The following is a 16,988-nucleotide window of genomic DNA, read 5'->3' on the forward strand; positions in this document are numbered from 1 at the left end:
CTGAAGCCGAAAGGGCACTGAGACAGCCCACTGGTGAAAGTCCAAATAGAGGCCACAATCCTCCATTGGACCTGAAGGCACATTAGAGCGACCCAGAACCTTGCATAATAACTGCAGCATTGCCTCCTTAACAGCTTCGTTCTGCTTCAGAATCAACAGCCTGGGAAATTCAGGACGGTTCAGCTCACGTTTTTAAATCTGGTCTGAACTGGACGACGGCATAGATGCCGGAGCTTTCCAGAGTAGAGGGTGCAACTGTTCCCCGGAATCGAAACAACAAGGCGAGATCAAGCCCCGCTCAGCCCGCTTACGCTTGCTTTGAGATTTGTCTTTTGACTTCATCTTACCAGATTACAGCGATTAGAAAATGACTCAAGACCTTTAACTGGACATGCCAGATTTCTCGGCAACATAGTGCTTGGTTTCACGATCCCTAATGGCCTTTGGTTTTATTAGAGAGCATATGTCACAGGCCTTAGAGTCCTATTTGACTGGAAAGTACCAAGGTCAGATGTTGTGATGGTCGGCAACCAACAACAGTTGCCTACAGGTGTGGCATGTCATTTTCCCTGTAGCTGAAGGGGGAGACATGCATGCACACTGTCAAATTAATTTATGACAAAATCTGCAAAAACACCAACAAAGTTGGGAACAGAGCTCTGGAGTCGTGAGGAAAAAAGAAGTTCCAAAGTCAGCCCAACGGAGTGGTGCCTACATGTGGTTCCGTGTCATGTAGGCTGGCGTAGCCACAAACTTGAATGATGTCACCAGTCAAGTGTGGCGCAGCTACTGCAGCCTGAAACCTGGGAGGATTCAAAAGGTGATGAATTTGCAGTTAGAAGCATCCATCCGAAGACCTGCAACTGGCACCACTTACCTTGAATACTAATAGGTAAATATGTAAATAGAAAAAACGTTGAAGTACATTTATGTGGAGGTGTAAGTCTCTGTTCATACTTTTACGTTTTTCTTCCCAAAGAGGCCCCAATATAGTTTTTTGTATATAGCTTCTACCATAGATGTAATTGTTTGTTGTACCAACATTAATACCACCAAAGTAAAAAGTTCTGAATCAATCAAACTCAAAATGATGAATGGTTGAATCAGTCCTAGTGGGATGCCGGCTGGGACCTGCAGGTAACCCACAGATGCCTCAGCAGTTCTAAAAAGCAGGTACGCACGCTGGTCTCTAGCCGGCTCTCCATTTTTTGCCTTAACCATCAGGGTGAAAAATAAATCTCAACTCTGTAGCAGTACCACCCTTTACTGCCTGTGATGTAACTTCAAAGAGACTCGTTATAGTTCTTTCATAGTCTCATTATTTCGTAAGGGAAGCATTTTCAATATTATATACGACGAAGCCATAGATGTTGCTCATTTATCTTATGCAAAGAATAACCATTGACAAAGACAATAGTCCTGGCTTGTTGTGGGTGTAACATTACTTGTATTATATATCTGGAGGCAAAGATACTACAGCAAAATACCAGTCTGGCAGCACACTATGGTAAGCACAGATTTTTAGGTCGAGCCTGTCAATGCGCTTGCGCATTGAGCTTGCGAGAGATATTGGGGCTTAACCAGAGCTTAACCATCGGGCGATTTGATGCTGTGCCCGTGAAAAGCAAGGCTCAATGAGCAAGCGCATTGACCTAAAAAGCGCGTGCACATCAAAGCCACCAGCCTCCCTCCCACAGGCATCCCCCAGCGTGCGCTGTGCCTCAGGCATTTCTCCTCCCCTAATTTATTCACTGCCCACGGCTTTCACTTTGACGGCCGCCAGGCCGTCGCCTCACGCTTATCACCCCCCCCCCTTCTCTCTAGTTTTAGATTTACTGCTCCGTACCTACCCTTCGGTCTTCCGCAGCTCTAGTGGAGCTGTTTGAGCGGAAAGGGAGAGGTTTTGCTTTAATCTGCCCCACTTTCTGGATGAACATCTATTTCAGAAGTCAGCGCTATAGATCTTCCTCCTAAGCTGCATACTTAAACAACAAGCAAAGCAGATAAAAGCGCTCCGCACGCTGCACCACTTTTTAACTTTTAAAGCAGACATGCTGCTCTGTTTCTAAATCTTGTTGCTGTTGTAAAGCTCTTGTAAGCTCGCTGCTGCTTCTCGGCACTTATAGCCATCTGGGGATTGTGTTTTATTTTAATGCAACCTTTTATAGTGCGAACTTTTCCCGAAGGTGTCAGAGCGCTTTACAAAAGGAGCAGTTACATCACATATGCTCTTGTAAGCTTGCTGCTCCTTTTCGGCACTTATAGCCATCTGTGGATTGTGTTTTATTTTATTTATTTTAATGCGACTTTATATAGCGCAAAATTTACCCGAAGGTACCAGAGCGCTTTACATAAGGACCAGTTACATTACATATGGTCTTGTAAGTTTGCTGATGCTTCTCGGCACTTATAGCCATCTGGGCATTATGTTGAAGGGAAGGGGTTTCATTTTTTTATATTTACTGCTCCTTACCTACCCTTCGGTCTTCCGCAGCTCTAGTGGAGCTGTTTGAGCGGAAAGGGAGAGGTTTTGCTTTATTCTGCCCCACTTTCTGGATGAACATCTATTTTGGAAGTCAGCGCTATAGCGCTTCCTCCCACGCTGCATACTTAAACAACAAGCAAAGCAGGTAAAATCGCTCCGCATGCTGCACAATTTCTTTTTGTTTTAAATCACACATGCTACTCGGTTTGTAAAGCCGTTTGCTGTCATAAAGCTGCTTTAAAGCTTGCTGCTGCTTGTCTTATTCTGTTTTTATTTCTTTATTGCACACACACAACCCCACACACAAACAACCCCACACGCACACAAACCCCCACACCCACACACCAAGACCCCCCACACACAACCCCACACACACAACCCTGACACAACCCCACACACACAACCCTGACACAACCCCACACACACAACCCCCCCACACACACAACCACACACACACAAGCACACGCAACCACACTCAACCACAAAACCACACACAACCCCCCCACACACACAACCCCCCACACACAACCCCCCACACACACAACCCCCCCACACACACAACCCCCCCCACACACACAACCCCCCCCACACACAACCCCCCTCTCACACACAACCCCCCCCACACAACCCCCCCACACACAACCCCCCTCTCACACACAACCCCCCACACAAAACCCCCTACACATATACAACCCCACACACACAACCCCCACACACACAAGCACACACAACCACACTCAACCACAAAACCACACAACCCCCCCACAACCCCCCCCCACACACACAACCCCCCCACACACACAACCCCCCCACACACAACCCCCCCCACACACAACCCCCCCCACACACACAACCCCCCCCACACACAACCCCCCCCACACAACCCCCCACACACAACCCCCCTCTCACACACAACCCCCCACACATATACAACCCCACACATATACAACCCCACACACACACAACCCCCACACACAACCCCCACACACAACCCCCACACACAACCACACTCACCCACAAAACCACACACAACCCCACACACACACCCAAACCCCCCACACTCGCAACCCCACACAACCAACCCCACACACACATACAACCCCACACATACAACCCCACACATACAACCCCACACACACACACAACCCCACAAACACAAACCCTGACACACAACCCCCCCACACACACAACCCTCCCCCCCACACACACAACCCTCCCCCCACACACACACAACCCCCCCCACACACACAACCCTCCCCACACACACAACCCCCCACACATATACAACCCCATACACATACAACCCCCCACACACACAACCCCACAAACACAACCACCCCACACACAAACAACCACAAAACCACACACCCAAACCCCCCACACCCACACACACACAACCCCCCCACACCCATACAATCCCCCCACACACACAACCATCTATCTCCCTCACTCAATTCTGTCGGTCTATCCTGTCGGTCTATCCTGTCGGTCTATCCTGTCGGTCTATCCTGTCGGTCTATCCTGTCGGTCTATCCTGACGGTCTATCCTGTCGGTCTATCTGTCTGCATATCTGCCTGCATATCTGCCTGCATATCTGCCTGCATATCTGTCTGCATATCTGCCTATCTATCTATCGCCCTCACTCACTCTATCTTATCTATCTATCTTATCTGGCTTATCTGTCTGTCTGTCTGTATATCGGTCTGTCTGTCTGTATATCTGTCTGTCTGTCTATCTGCCTATCTATCTATCGCCCTCACTCACTCAATCTATCTATCTAATCTATCCATCTTATCTGTCTTATCTGTGTTATCTGTCTGTCTATCTGCCTATCTATCTATCTATCGCCCTCACTCTGTCTATCTGCCTTTCTATCTATCTATCGCCCTCACTATCTCCCTCCCTCCATCTATCGGCCTCCCTCTATCTAACTATCGCCCTCCCTCTATCTATCGCATCACCTCAGCATCACTCAGCACCACCACAGCATCAATCTGTGCAACCATTCAACAACAGCTGGTTCAAATATGTTCTCTCATTGTTTCAAGCTTTATTACAAATGTCACAAAAGATGTTAATATTTCACTTCTGTTCTTGGATTTTCATCATAATAAAATATACTAAACATAATCTTCACAAAAGTCATTTACAAAAGTTTAAGCTATTGCCATTATAAATTACAATAACTTATTTAAGTATTAATTATTTAAAAAAATTAAAAGCCATTGTTATTTGTAATATGAATCAATCAAAGTCACGTAAATACAACACATATTGCATTACAAATGCTACATGTGTCACATTTGCGAAAGTTATAACTATTGGCATTGTAAATGACAAAGCTATTCATTTCGCTATTTTCAAAACCAACACATAAATACAAAAATTGTCATTTACAATACCAATAGCTCAAACTTTCCTAATGCGAGACCTATTGCATTGCAAATGCTTGTTATTTTGCGTTTTTAAGCCACGCCATTAACTACATGGACCACGGCGCTTTGAGAGACTCCAGTTGTTTCATCTACGTGAAGTCCTGCTCCCAGTGTAGATGTTAAACCTGGTGTGAGCAAGTAGAGAAATTGCTAGCGTGCAACCCAGTCACAAAGTTGCAAAACAGATAAAAGGAATGAGGTGTGAACAGACGAATTCTAGCTTTTACCTGTAATTTGACAACACTATGTTAAACTGACCCGGGGGCAGATTTCATTGTTTCACGTCAGAGCAGGAAATGCCCGAGTTTAAACTATTATTTACTGCCGAGGTGACAAGAGATGCTAGCGTGCATGTCAACAGCAGCCACTGCAAACAGGTTCCTCCGAAATTATAATTAGCGGGTGCCTAACAGTCTCCCGCAGCGAAGCTGCCGCTTAACACAAAGTACATTTTCCACTTCGAGTTCACCCTGTCCTTTAAAATACCCCCCACAGAGATGCGACTTACCAGGTAGATCTCCTCATATAATGCTTCCAGGCGTCGCTGCCAGATTCCCTTCCGCCACCGGTATGCTTCTCGCCACCTACAATGCACCAGAGCGGTTACTTTAAGCATGAGCAGTATGGGAGCTCATCATCATACATATACATTACTTTACTTGAATAGTAGGCACACAGAAAGAAGACTAGATGATTTTCCAATTATTTCGTTTAAAATAGAAAAGTCCTTTAGAAATGTGTGATTTTCTACTTATGTGTAAGGGAGCTCATGAAGATACAAAGGTTTCAAGAAGCTAACCGACAACAAGCATTGACAATAGGTCTCTCCTTTGACATCTAAGGGGTATGCAAATGTTTTTTAGCCGTGTTGCGCATTATCTCCGATGCTGTGCAGCATGGTTAAATACAGGGCTTTAAGAGGGCCGGATCCTGCCAGTGCTCAGCACCGACAGTTCCAAAAAGCAGGTGCTGAGGCGGGTCCCAATCGGGCTCTCCGTTTTTGCCTTGAGCCTCAGGGTGAAAAAATAAATCTTACCTCTGCAGCAGTGCCACTCTTCGCTGCTTTTGATGTAACAAAGAGACTACTTACAGGTCTTCCGTAGCCTCATCATTTCAGTACTCGAGCATTTTCAAGATTATATACAGCCAAGCCAAAATGTTTGCTTATTTATCTTATGCAACTAACAACCATTAACAAAACCAACAGTCCCGACGTCGTATTGTATATCTGGATGCAGTCAGAAGCAGCAAAATACCAGTCGGGCAGCACACTATGGTAAGCACAGATTTTTAGCTTACGTGTTTTAAGCCACGCCCCATAATTACGTCAACACCCCTTTGGGAGACCCCCCAAACTTTTTTCATCCCACTTCAAACCCTGTGTTAAATATATATATATATATATATATTACCTACTGGCGATAGCCAATAGGTATATATAGTTAGGATTTTTTTCCTATGGGATTTTTGAAAATTCTATGTCGAATAACTTTGGCGTTTGAGGACAGAATTGGCTGAAATTTTCAGGAAAATGGAACATTTTGTTTCTGAGCAGCCCCTGAAAATTTGGGGGAGTTTCGTCAAGGGGGGGCCGAGAAAAAAGGGGGGTCCCAAAACGTGTTTTTCCCATGCAATTTTCCATAGGGCGGTTGGCCTCACTTTTAGCCTGAATGGCTGAATGGATTTACACCAAACTTGGCAAAATTGTAGGGACTGGTAGCCCGATGTGCCTTTGCTATGTCTCAAGATATAGGCTCCAGTGGTTTTTACAAAAATTAACTTTGAAAAATATATATTGGGCTACATTGGGCTATATATATGTTGGAGCCCAAATGTAGCCCAATGTAGCCCAAAGATGGCCACCAGAGACAAAAAAAAACAAATGTAGCCCAAATATCAGCCAGATGTAGCCCAACTATAGCCCAATGACAGAATGTCCCAGAGTGTTCTAAAGAACAACTAGAGTGCTAACAGTCCTACTTATTACAAAGGTATGGCACACCTGAAGCCATCTTGATTGGAATAAAGTGGTAACTCTTAAAACATTTAATTTAAAAAGGAACAAAATGAGGGGGTTCATTTTGCCATAGAAAGTATGATTAGCGAATATATGACGAAATCCCGCATACCATCAGTCCGAAAAAAGAAATCCCACATGTACTATTAGGCCGCAAATTAAAATAACGAAAACTTTTAGAACGAATATGCCTTTAGCATACACTAAACAACTAAACTACCCTAAACCCTAAAACACTACCCCCAGCATGACCCTACACTACACAAACAGTACAACACTACCCTAAACCCTAAAACACTACCCCCAGCATGACCCTACACTACACAAACACTACAACACTACCCTAAACCCTAAAACACTACCCCCAGCATGACCCTACACTACAACACTACCCTAAACCCTAAAACACTACCCCCAGCATGACCCTACACTACGCAAACACTACAACACAACCCTAAACCCTAAAACACTACCCCCAGCATGACCCTACACTACGCAAACACTACAACACAACCCTAAAACACTACCCCCAGCATGACCCTACACTACGCAAATACTACAACACTACCCTAAACCCTAAAACACTACCCCCAGCATGACCCTACACTACGCAAACACTACAACACTACCCAAAACCCTAAAACACTACACCCCAGCATGACCCTACACTACGCAAACACTACAACACTACCCTAAACCCTAAAACACTACCCCCAGCATGACCCTACACTACGCAAACACTACAACACTACCCAAAACCCTAAAACACTACACCCCAGCATGACCCTACACTACGCAAACACTACAACACTACCCTAAACCCTAAAACACTACCCCCAGCATGACCCTACACTACGCAAACACTACAACACTACCCTAAACCCTAAAACACTACCCCCAGCATGACCCTACACTATGCAAACACTACAACGCTACCCTAAACCCTAAAACACTACCCCCAGCATGACCCTACACTACGCAAACACTACAACACTACCCTAAACCCTAAAACACTACCCCCAGCATGACCCTACACTACGCAAACACTACAACACTACCCTAAACCCTAAAACACTACCCCCAGCATGACCCTACACTACGCAAACACTACAACACTACCCAAAACCCTAAAACACTACCCCCAGCATGACCCTACACTACGCAAACACTACAACACTACCCAAAACCCTAAAACACTACCCCCTAGCATGACCCTACACTACGCAAACACTACAACACTACCCAAAACCCTAAAACACTACCCCCAGCATGACCCTACACTACGCAAACACTACAACACTACCCAAAACCCTAAAACACTACCCCCAGCATGACCCTACACTACGCAAACACTACAACACTACCCAAAACCCTAAAACACTACACCCCAGCATGACCCTACACTACGCAAACACTACAACACTACCCAAAACCCTAAAACACTACACCCCAGCATGACCCTACACTACGCAAACACTACAACACTATCCAAAACCCTAAAACACTACCCCCAGCATGACCCTACACTACGCAAACACTACAACACTACCCAAAACCCTAAAACACTACCCCCAGCATGACCCTACACTACGCAAACACTACAACACTACCCTAAACCCTAAAACACTACCCCCAGCATGACCCTACACTACGCAAACACTACAACACTACCCAAAACCCTAAAACACTACCCCCAGCATGATCCTACACTACGCAAACACTACAACACTACCCTAAACCCTAAAATACTAGCCCCAGCATGACCCTACACTACGCAAACACTACAACACAACCCTAAACCCTAAAACACTACCCCCAGCATGACCCTACACTACGCAAACACTACAACACTACCCTAAACCCTAAAACACTACCCCCAGCATGACCCTACACTACGCAAACACTAAAACACAACCCTAAACCCTAAAACACTACCCCCAGCATGACCCTACACTAAACAACCACCACAACTCTACACTACACTAACACAACACTACACTACACTACACTACTTTACACTACACAATCACTAACCCACGAAAAAATTAACACAAACCCACTTACCTCTCTCGTCATCGTGGTTTTCACAACGCAAATGCATTTACCATACATGCCTTTAAAACGTAATTCTTTGTAAAGGCATGCGCGATAAATGCACATGCGTTTTGAAAAAATGCGGGATAATGGTATGCGAGGTCAATGACCTTGCGGGATAATGGTATGCGGACTGAAAGTCTGCGGGATAAAAAATGCGGGAAAATGGCTGCAAACCATGATTAGCAGCAGACTTCCCTGGTGAGCACTAGCTTTACTACAGTGATCTAATGAGCAACTAGAGTGCTAACATTCAGAATTTATGGCAAATGTGTGACACATCTGAATGCATTCTTGATAGAACCAAAGTAAACAAGCATTGAAAATGCAATAGATCTCGCCCTCGTTTAAGTTAAAGCCATTCTGTTTGTAATGAGGTGGCTTTTTAGCTTTGCTTTTATTAGTGTATTTAAAACTTTCATGTAAATAACATGCATATGTATGCATGCATTTATATTTATATAGATATGCAGATTATATATGTTTATATATGTATATTACCTACTGGCGATAGCCAGTGGGTATATATAGTTAGAATTTTCAGAAATCCCATAGAGAAAAAATCCTATGTCTAATAACTTTGGTGTTTGTGGACGGAATTGGCTGAAATTTTCAGGAAAATGGCACATTTTGTTTCTGAGCAGCCCCTGAAAATTTGGGGGGGGGTTTCGTCAAGGGGGGGGGCCGAGAAAAAAGGGGGGTCCCAAAACGCGTTTTTCCCATTCATTTTTCCATAGGGCGGTTGGACTCACTTTTAGCTCGAACTGCTGAATAGATTTACATGAAACTTGGCAAAATTGTAGATATGGTTTGCCCGACGTGCCTTTGCTATGTCTCAATATATGTGCTCCAGTGGATTTTGAGAAATTAACGTTTAAAAATATATATATATCTGTGACAGCGCTCCGGTTAGCGCCCCGGTTCGCGTACCTGACGCGTAACGGAACTTCGCGAAGCGAAGCTGATTGGCTCTCCGGTGTCGGTCAACATTCTAAACAGTCCGGAGCGGCCGCCATCTTGTCTCTCGGTGCGATCGAGAGACAAGATGTGGTGAAAAACGAAGGGGGAAATGAAGGAAAGGGGGCAAGGTAGACCACTCCTGACCCCCTAGGATTGATGAGGGGGATATTAAAGTGCCCCGCGGGGCAATAAATAAAAAAAAAAAATTTTTTGCGATTTAAGCCGTAGAGGCGCGTCCCGGTACGCGAACCGGGCAGCTCACCGGGCAGCTCACCGGGCAGCTAACCGGGCAGCGTAGCTGTCAACATTGTAAACAGTCCGGAGCGGCCGCCATCTTGTCTCTCGGTAGGTTCGAGAGACAAGATGTGGTGAAAAAAGAAGGGGGAAATGAAGGAAAGGGGGCAAGGTAAACCCCTCCTGACCCCCTAGGATTGATGAGGGGGATATTAAAGTCCCCCGCGATTTTTCGCGGTAGAGGCGCTTCCCGGTACGCGAACCGGGCAGCTAACCGGCAGCGTAACGGGAGTCCGCCATCTTGTGTTTTTGGAGCGTCCGGTTCGCGTACCGGGTAGCGTCCCGGTAAGCGTAACAAGGGGAAAACCAAGAGAAACAGTAAAAAAAAAATTTAAAGATTTAAAGCACCAGCACACTGACACTCACGCTCGTGACCAAGAGATAGTTTATCTCGAAACGCGTCGAGTGGAGCTATAATAAAAGCTCGTAAATCTGCAAGAAGTTGGCCTGGACATTCCATTCTTTTATCGACGTTGGGATTTAAGTTTGAAAGACTTCGGGATTCGCTATCCCGTCTGGGCCCTCCATTACAAGCGGCAGGGGTTCAGAGCGACACAAAGAGTTTTGGATTTTCCTGTTTGACCCCTGCCCGCCTTCCGTAGCACTGACCGAGTGCTTGCCAAACCCTAAGGAGCCGCAGCCAGCTGATTCATGTGAAGCTCGAACACACACCCGGGAGATTGATGTGTTGACAGTGAGACCTTTCGAAATACTTGGTCGGAGGACGTGAATACTGAACCACACGGTACCGGGTGAGTGCGCACGGCTGCATGTTTCCCCTTTATCTCAAGTATAGCTGTAGACCGGGGGTTTGAAGTCTCACCAAACGCGAAGGCAAACTGATAGAAACAACGCCGGTTTAACAGCGCGGCGTGTTTCTGCAGATGAAAGACGAGCGGGCACAGAAATAATACGTGCCTTTCTAAGAATAAAGCGTGTAAACACTCATGGCTTCAACTAGAAATAAAAAGAGAGCGGAGATGGCCGATACCATGTTTCGTTGTGACAACAGTATTGCAAACTCAACTAGTGGCGAAACACGCGGAAATGCAGGCAATAATGCAACAAGCCAACAAGCGCTTTGGAATCAATTATGGAAAGCATTAAAAAATTAACAAAACAAATGGTGGGAAGCGCGAGCGTTACAAAAATATCTAGAATTCCCAGAGGATTACGTATATACATTACTCCTACATTTAATGAGCCTGATCCTCAACTGATTGAAGAATGGGCTGAGAATAGCCATGGCTGCTCCATGATTATGTTGAAATTACTTGTGAAATATGCCTTAATAGAAGTGGATAGATTCTCTAATGAAATTGAAGAACTATCAAACAAACTTAAGGAAATGTACGATGATATGACCGAGTATGAAACAGATTACAAGAAAATGGAAGTAAGGCTTGAGAAAATAGAGAAAGAGATTCGAGAGAAAAAAGAAAGAAAGTTCAACAGAGATCGAATTGACTACGAAAATGGTCAAGTGTTGACTTTCGCTAAGAAGTACGACCATTTGAGAGCAAAAAACATAACAATATCCAGTACTACGGTCACTCCTGCCACTGGAGCCAACAACCAATCAACACACAGTGGAGCAGCAGGAAATGCAGAAACTGAGACAATAGAACAAGTAAGAAGTCCGGGCATGTTAAGCCCAAAAGACCAAATTTTAAAGGAGTTTGCCATGGTTGCCCAGGGAAGAATGGAGGCCCAAGGGAAAGGCAATGCCAACGCTCAAAGAGGACGCGGTCGAGGAGGGAGAGGCGCCGCAAGAACAAAATTCGTCGCGATGGACAAAAGCAACATTTCGAGCCCAGTGGGATCAAGAACGAGGGGCCAGCAAAAGGGAAAATGATGGAGACAATGACAGTGATCAACCTATCGGAGCGAGAGCTGAGTGGAGTTGAAAAAGAGGTACTGTCCTTGGGTCTTTCCTTTTGCCCCTCTTCCACCTTTGATTATGCTAAAAGTAGAGTTGACTTATTCCACTTTACTCGCAAATTAAGGTTAAGAAAATGGTTCAGTACTAAAGCACCCAATGCAAAGGTGGGCTGTGAAAAAGAACTAAGTAACATTGCAATTGATGACTTGGAGTTTCTCAAAACTATGTACGAATTGGGGGATAACAGAGACCCAGTTACCAACCCAATTTTAGAATTCATCTCTGATGACACTGACACCACCCAGAGTGCAAAAAGTGGTTTTAGACCAAAGTCAGTGTTCCTACCACAGATAATCAATGATTCCATTGACGTATTTGAAAGAGGGGTTATTTGTGAATTGGAGAAAATATCCAGAAAGATGAACTGTGATAAAAAGAATCTTACCAAAATGCAATTTGATGCAATTGAACGGCTGAGTAAAGACACTAGCATTGTCATTAAGAAATCTGATAAGGGTGGGAATATAGTTATTATGCCACTACAGATGTACATTGATGAAGGTATCGTCCAATTAAATGACAGTCTCAAGTATGAGAAAAGTAGCAGAGTGATGTATAAGACATGTTGTGAGAAATATCAGAACCAATTGATTGATTGGAATGACAAAGGGTTAATAGAGAAGGAAGAATTGAAGTTCTTACAGTGCAGAAATCCTAAGTTGCCGGCGTTGTATTTATTACCCAAAGTTCACAAGTGTCTCAACAAACCCCCGGGTAGACCCATCGTATCATCCAGGGGCAGTTGCTGGTAGAACACCTCACGATATGTGGATTTCTTCCTCCAACCACTTGTGCAGAATCTCCCATCATACCGTAAAGATTCAGGTGATTTCCTCAGAAGAATTAATGGCATCAAATGGGCACCAGGGTGGCAACTGGTGACCTTAGACGTTAACAGTCTCTACACTTGTATCCCACATAATCTGGGGATACAAGCTTGTAGACACTTCTTGGGAGGGAGATCCATCTCATACCTGAGGCACACAGAAATGATTCTGGATATGGCACTATCTTGCCTTACCCAAAATTATTTTATTTTTAATGGAGAAGTCTATCATCAACTCCTTGGGACCGCAATGGGATCTTGCTTTGCCCCCAGCTTTGCTGGACTCTATTTGGGCTGGTGGGAAGAACAGGTGGTACAACAATCCCATGACTTCAAAACGAAAGTCATAACCTGGCTTAGATATATTGACGATATTTTCGTCATTTGGAATGGCAGTGAAGAAGAAGCACTTAATTTTGTAGACACGCTGAACACGAATGAATTCAACCTCTCCTTCACGTGCCAGTCCAACAGCCAGGAAATAGATTTCCTCGACCTTAAAATCAAGGTGGTTGACAATGCACTCACCACTGTGCTGTTCAGAAAGGAAACTGCAGGGAACAGTCTTCTGCATGCCAGGAGCTGTCACCCAAAAAGCTTGGTTAATTCAATACCGCTTGGTGAATTTCTTAGAGCCAAAAGAAATTGCTCTGAAGAAGAAGACTTCACCAAGGAAGTCAAAACCATGACAGAAAGATTCAGAGACAGGGGCTACAGCGAGAAGTGCTTAATGTCAGCCAGTGCCAAAGCCATGACAATAGAAAGCGAGAAAATCATACTAGAAAAGAAAGTGACGGAGGGCAAGGCCATCAATACCACCAGATTCATCACTGATTATCATGGTCAGACTAGAGAGGTGAGAAAAGCCTTTGATAAATATTGGAATGTCCTCAAATTGGATAAAGACCTTGCCACAAGCATTAGTTGCTACCCACAGATCACTTATAGGAGAGCCAAATCTCTCAAAGACATGATCTGCACTAGTACCATTCCCAAGAAAACGTTACGGAATCCTATCAAAGGATTTTTCGTCTGTGGTAGATGCAAGGCCTGCAAACACAGTTCTAGTACCAAATCAATTAAACTTTCTGGAACCATGGAGGCTTTCAAAATCATGTCCCATACCTCTTGCCACACTGACTACGCTGTGTATGCCCTCACATGCCCATGTAAACTTAATTACATTGGCAGCACGAAACTTCAAGCCAAAGACAGGGTATTGCAACATTTGAGGGCTATCACGAATAAAGACAAGAATTATCCTATTGCCAGACATTTTGAAGAAAACCACAAGAGTAATGCCAATTTGTTGTCCTTTTGTGTCTTGGGGTCAATCCCTCAGAGAGAGAGGGGGGGTGACAGACTCCAAGAATTACGTAGATTTGAATCAAGACTTATCATTAAATATCACACAATGCAGCCAGGGGGACACAATCTGGATGAAGAGCTAGAAGTGCACCTGGGTTAGCTGATATATTTGTGACTGTAACATGGTACATGATTAGGCCCATCTAGCTGTTTTTAGATTTTAAATAGTATGTGAGATGTTTGTTGTTTTGTATATCTGACTGAGAAACACTTGTTTGGATTCAATGTTTGATCACATTTTGTTTCACTTATTTCACCAGATCTCTGAAAGGATGCACAAGAGATTTCACTGCACCAGCATTTATTTTTCGACACGTATGGCAGTTGAGCACGTATGCATTGGGACACAGGCAGTTCATCACCTTGTGCGAAGATTATGCCTGAGCAAGTATGCTTTTGGATTGTGCCCACTGGGGCTGAACTATGAACATAGATAATATGCCCACTGGGGCGTTTTCTGTTCTGTTTCGAATCATGGATTTTACCCACATGGGTGGATGTGAGTATAGTCCCTAGGTGGTGACTATACCTTTGAATTTATTTTGTCTTGCATCAGCATGGGATGAAATTTGCCCACTTGGGCGTTACTCTGAATTCAGCCTAATGTATGAATTTTGCCTTTTTGGTCCCTGGCCGTCAAGCGTTCACGCTGGCCTTTTCTTTAATGTTTATTTTGACATTTCAAAAATTATGTGCAAACATATGCAACTGCCTTACAATCGTGTTTACATTTTGTTTAAATCATTTTGTAATTTCAATGTGCAAGATAGCTCATGCCAGCATGCCTGGGAGTCTGCTTATTATGTCTATACACATGTGACCAGATTTAAAGCACCAGCACACTGACACTCACGCTCGTGACCAAGAGATAGTTTCTCGAAACGCGTCGAGTGGAGCTATAATAAAAGCTCGTAAATCTGCAAGAAGTTGGCCTGGACATTCCATTCTTTTATCGACGTTGGGATTTAAGTTTGAAAAAAAAAAAAAAATAATAAAATTATATATATATATATATATATATATATATATATATATATATATATATATATATATATGTATGTATGTATGTATGTATGTATGTATGTATGTATGTATGTATGTATGTATGTATGTTCTCCAAAAGTGCCCTGAGCTTGTGGACGCCACTCCCAGGGTGATTATTCAACTTGAACTTTATTCAAAAGACCAGCTTTTTCACTCCGAGTAAAATTAACCTTTATATATATATATATATATCATCTACCATATGGCTCCCTCCTTTCCCGTGAAGGCGCTGCTGCTTGTGGTCGCGTTACTCCTGCAGTTGAGCCCAACTGCTGTAAATTTCAGCAAGGGTTCCCCGCCTCGGGGGAACAATGGAGTCGCAAACAAACAGAATCCAAAATCCACTGCGGTTACGTTTTTTGTTGTGGTTTATTTATCCATGGGGTCAAAACAAAATAACCAACGCGTTTCGACAGCGTCCGCTGTCTTAATCACGGTCCGGTAATATATATTTTATGTTTTCAAAGAAGGATTTTGACGCTGCCAGCCGTGCCATTTTTAAGGCAAGTGCATCATGCATGCCTAAATAAGTTTGAAGTAACATGTGATGATGTTTTGGTGTGCAATGAGTTTGTCTATGCAGATATGAAACTAAATATGATAGAAGTATATTTCAGGGGCAGCTCCCCCGCAAAGGCGGAGGAGCGAAGACCCACTGGCTCAGAGCCAGCAGGTGAAAAATAAAACTATGTTCTACCAGCTGGCAGAGTCAGCACTGGATGGACGGGCGGGGCCAGGGCAGTAGGAGGGGAGGAGGAGTGGTTGTGCACTTCTAAGTACGCATGTGTGTTTGGCCGGCCGTCTTAGTCCAGCCAAACACACATGCACACTTAGGTTTCTCTAACCCAGCAGTACTGTACAGCCCAGCTGAAGAAACAGCACAGACTCCCTGTCCTGAGCACAGCATCAAAGCAACCCGCTCAGGCCAATCTCCACGCTGCTCTCATGAGAGCAGCACGGAGATTGCACAGGGAGTCTGATGCTGCCCCAGTGCCTACTGGGACCAACAAGGGCGAGGCACGGCGCGGGAGGCGGCCGGGAGCTTCAGGTAAGTCTCCTTTACTAAAAATTTAAACCTACCCCCCCCCACACTTCGCTCCCCTCCCGCACTCTTCTCCACCCACCCCACAACCTTTTGTTAAGGCACTCCCCTCCACTTGCCCCAACACAATGGTATTGGCGGACCACCACTGGTATAGTTAAAATTGTATGTAGTATTGGGGGATAACCCACACCAGAAGTCGCTTTCAGATGATAAATAACAAGAAAGATAGTGATTTTTTATTCACTAAGAGAACGCAACTATTCTGACCAGATGATCCCTATTTAAATAAAATGATGGCACGACAGAAGAGCCACACCGGTAACTCCTACGTGCAAGGAGCTCCAGAAGTATTCTGTGGATCAATAGGGAGCAAGACACAGATACATTGAGCAGGTTTATAATTTCAGGCAAATTTGGGTCGAGAGAAGAAAGAACACTTTCAATGATGTTCGCTATTGTGGCTTCTTTCCCATTCCT

At 44.4% G+C, this 16,988-nt stretch overlaps 1 protein-coding gene across 1 annotated transcript in view; it reads right to left on the reverse strand.

Annotated features, from left to right (window-relative positions):
• ALDH7A1 (aldehyde dehydrogenase 7 family member A1) overlaps positions 1–16,988 on the reverse strand; it is a 274,735-nt gene that overhangs the window by 9,755 nt on the left and 247,992 nt on the right. The window contains exon 17 of the mRNA XM_078675592.1: positions 5,430–5,505. Coding sequence (XP_078531718.1) covers positions 5,430–5,505 — 76 coding nt within the window. The remainder of the gene's footprint in view (positions 1–5,429; positions 5,506–16,988) is intronic.

The sequence above is a fragment of the Lissotriton helveticus genome, chromosome 2_1 (genome assembly GCF_964261635.1).
Source record: "Lissotriton helveticus chromosome 2_1, aLisHel1.1, whole genome shotgun sequence".
Taxonomy (NCBI): Eukaryota; Metazoa; Chordata; class Amphibia; order Caudata; family Salamandridae; genus Lissotriton; species Lissotriton helveticus.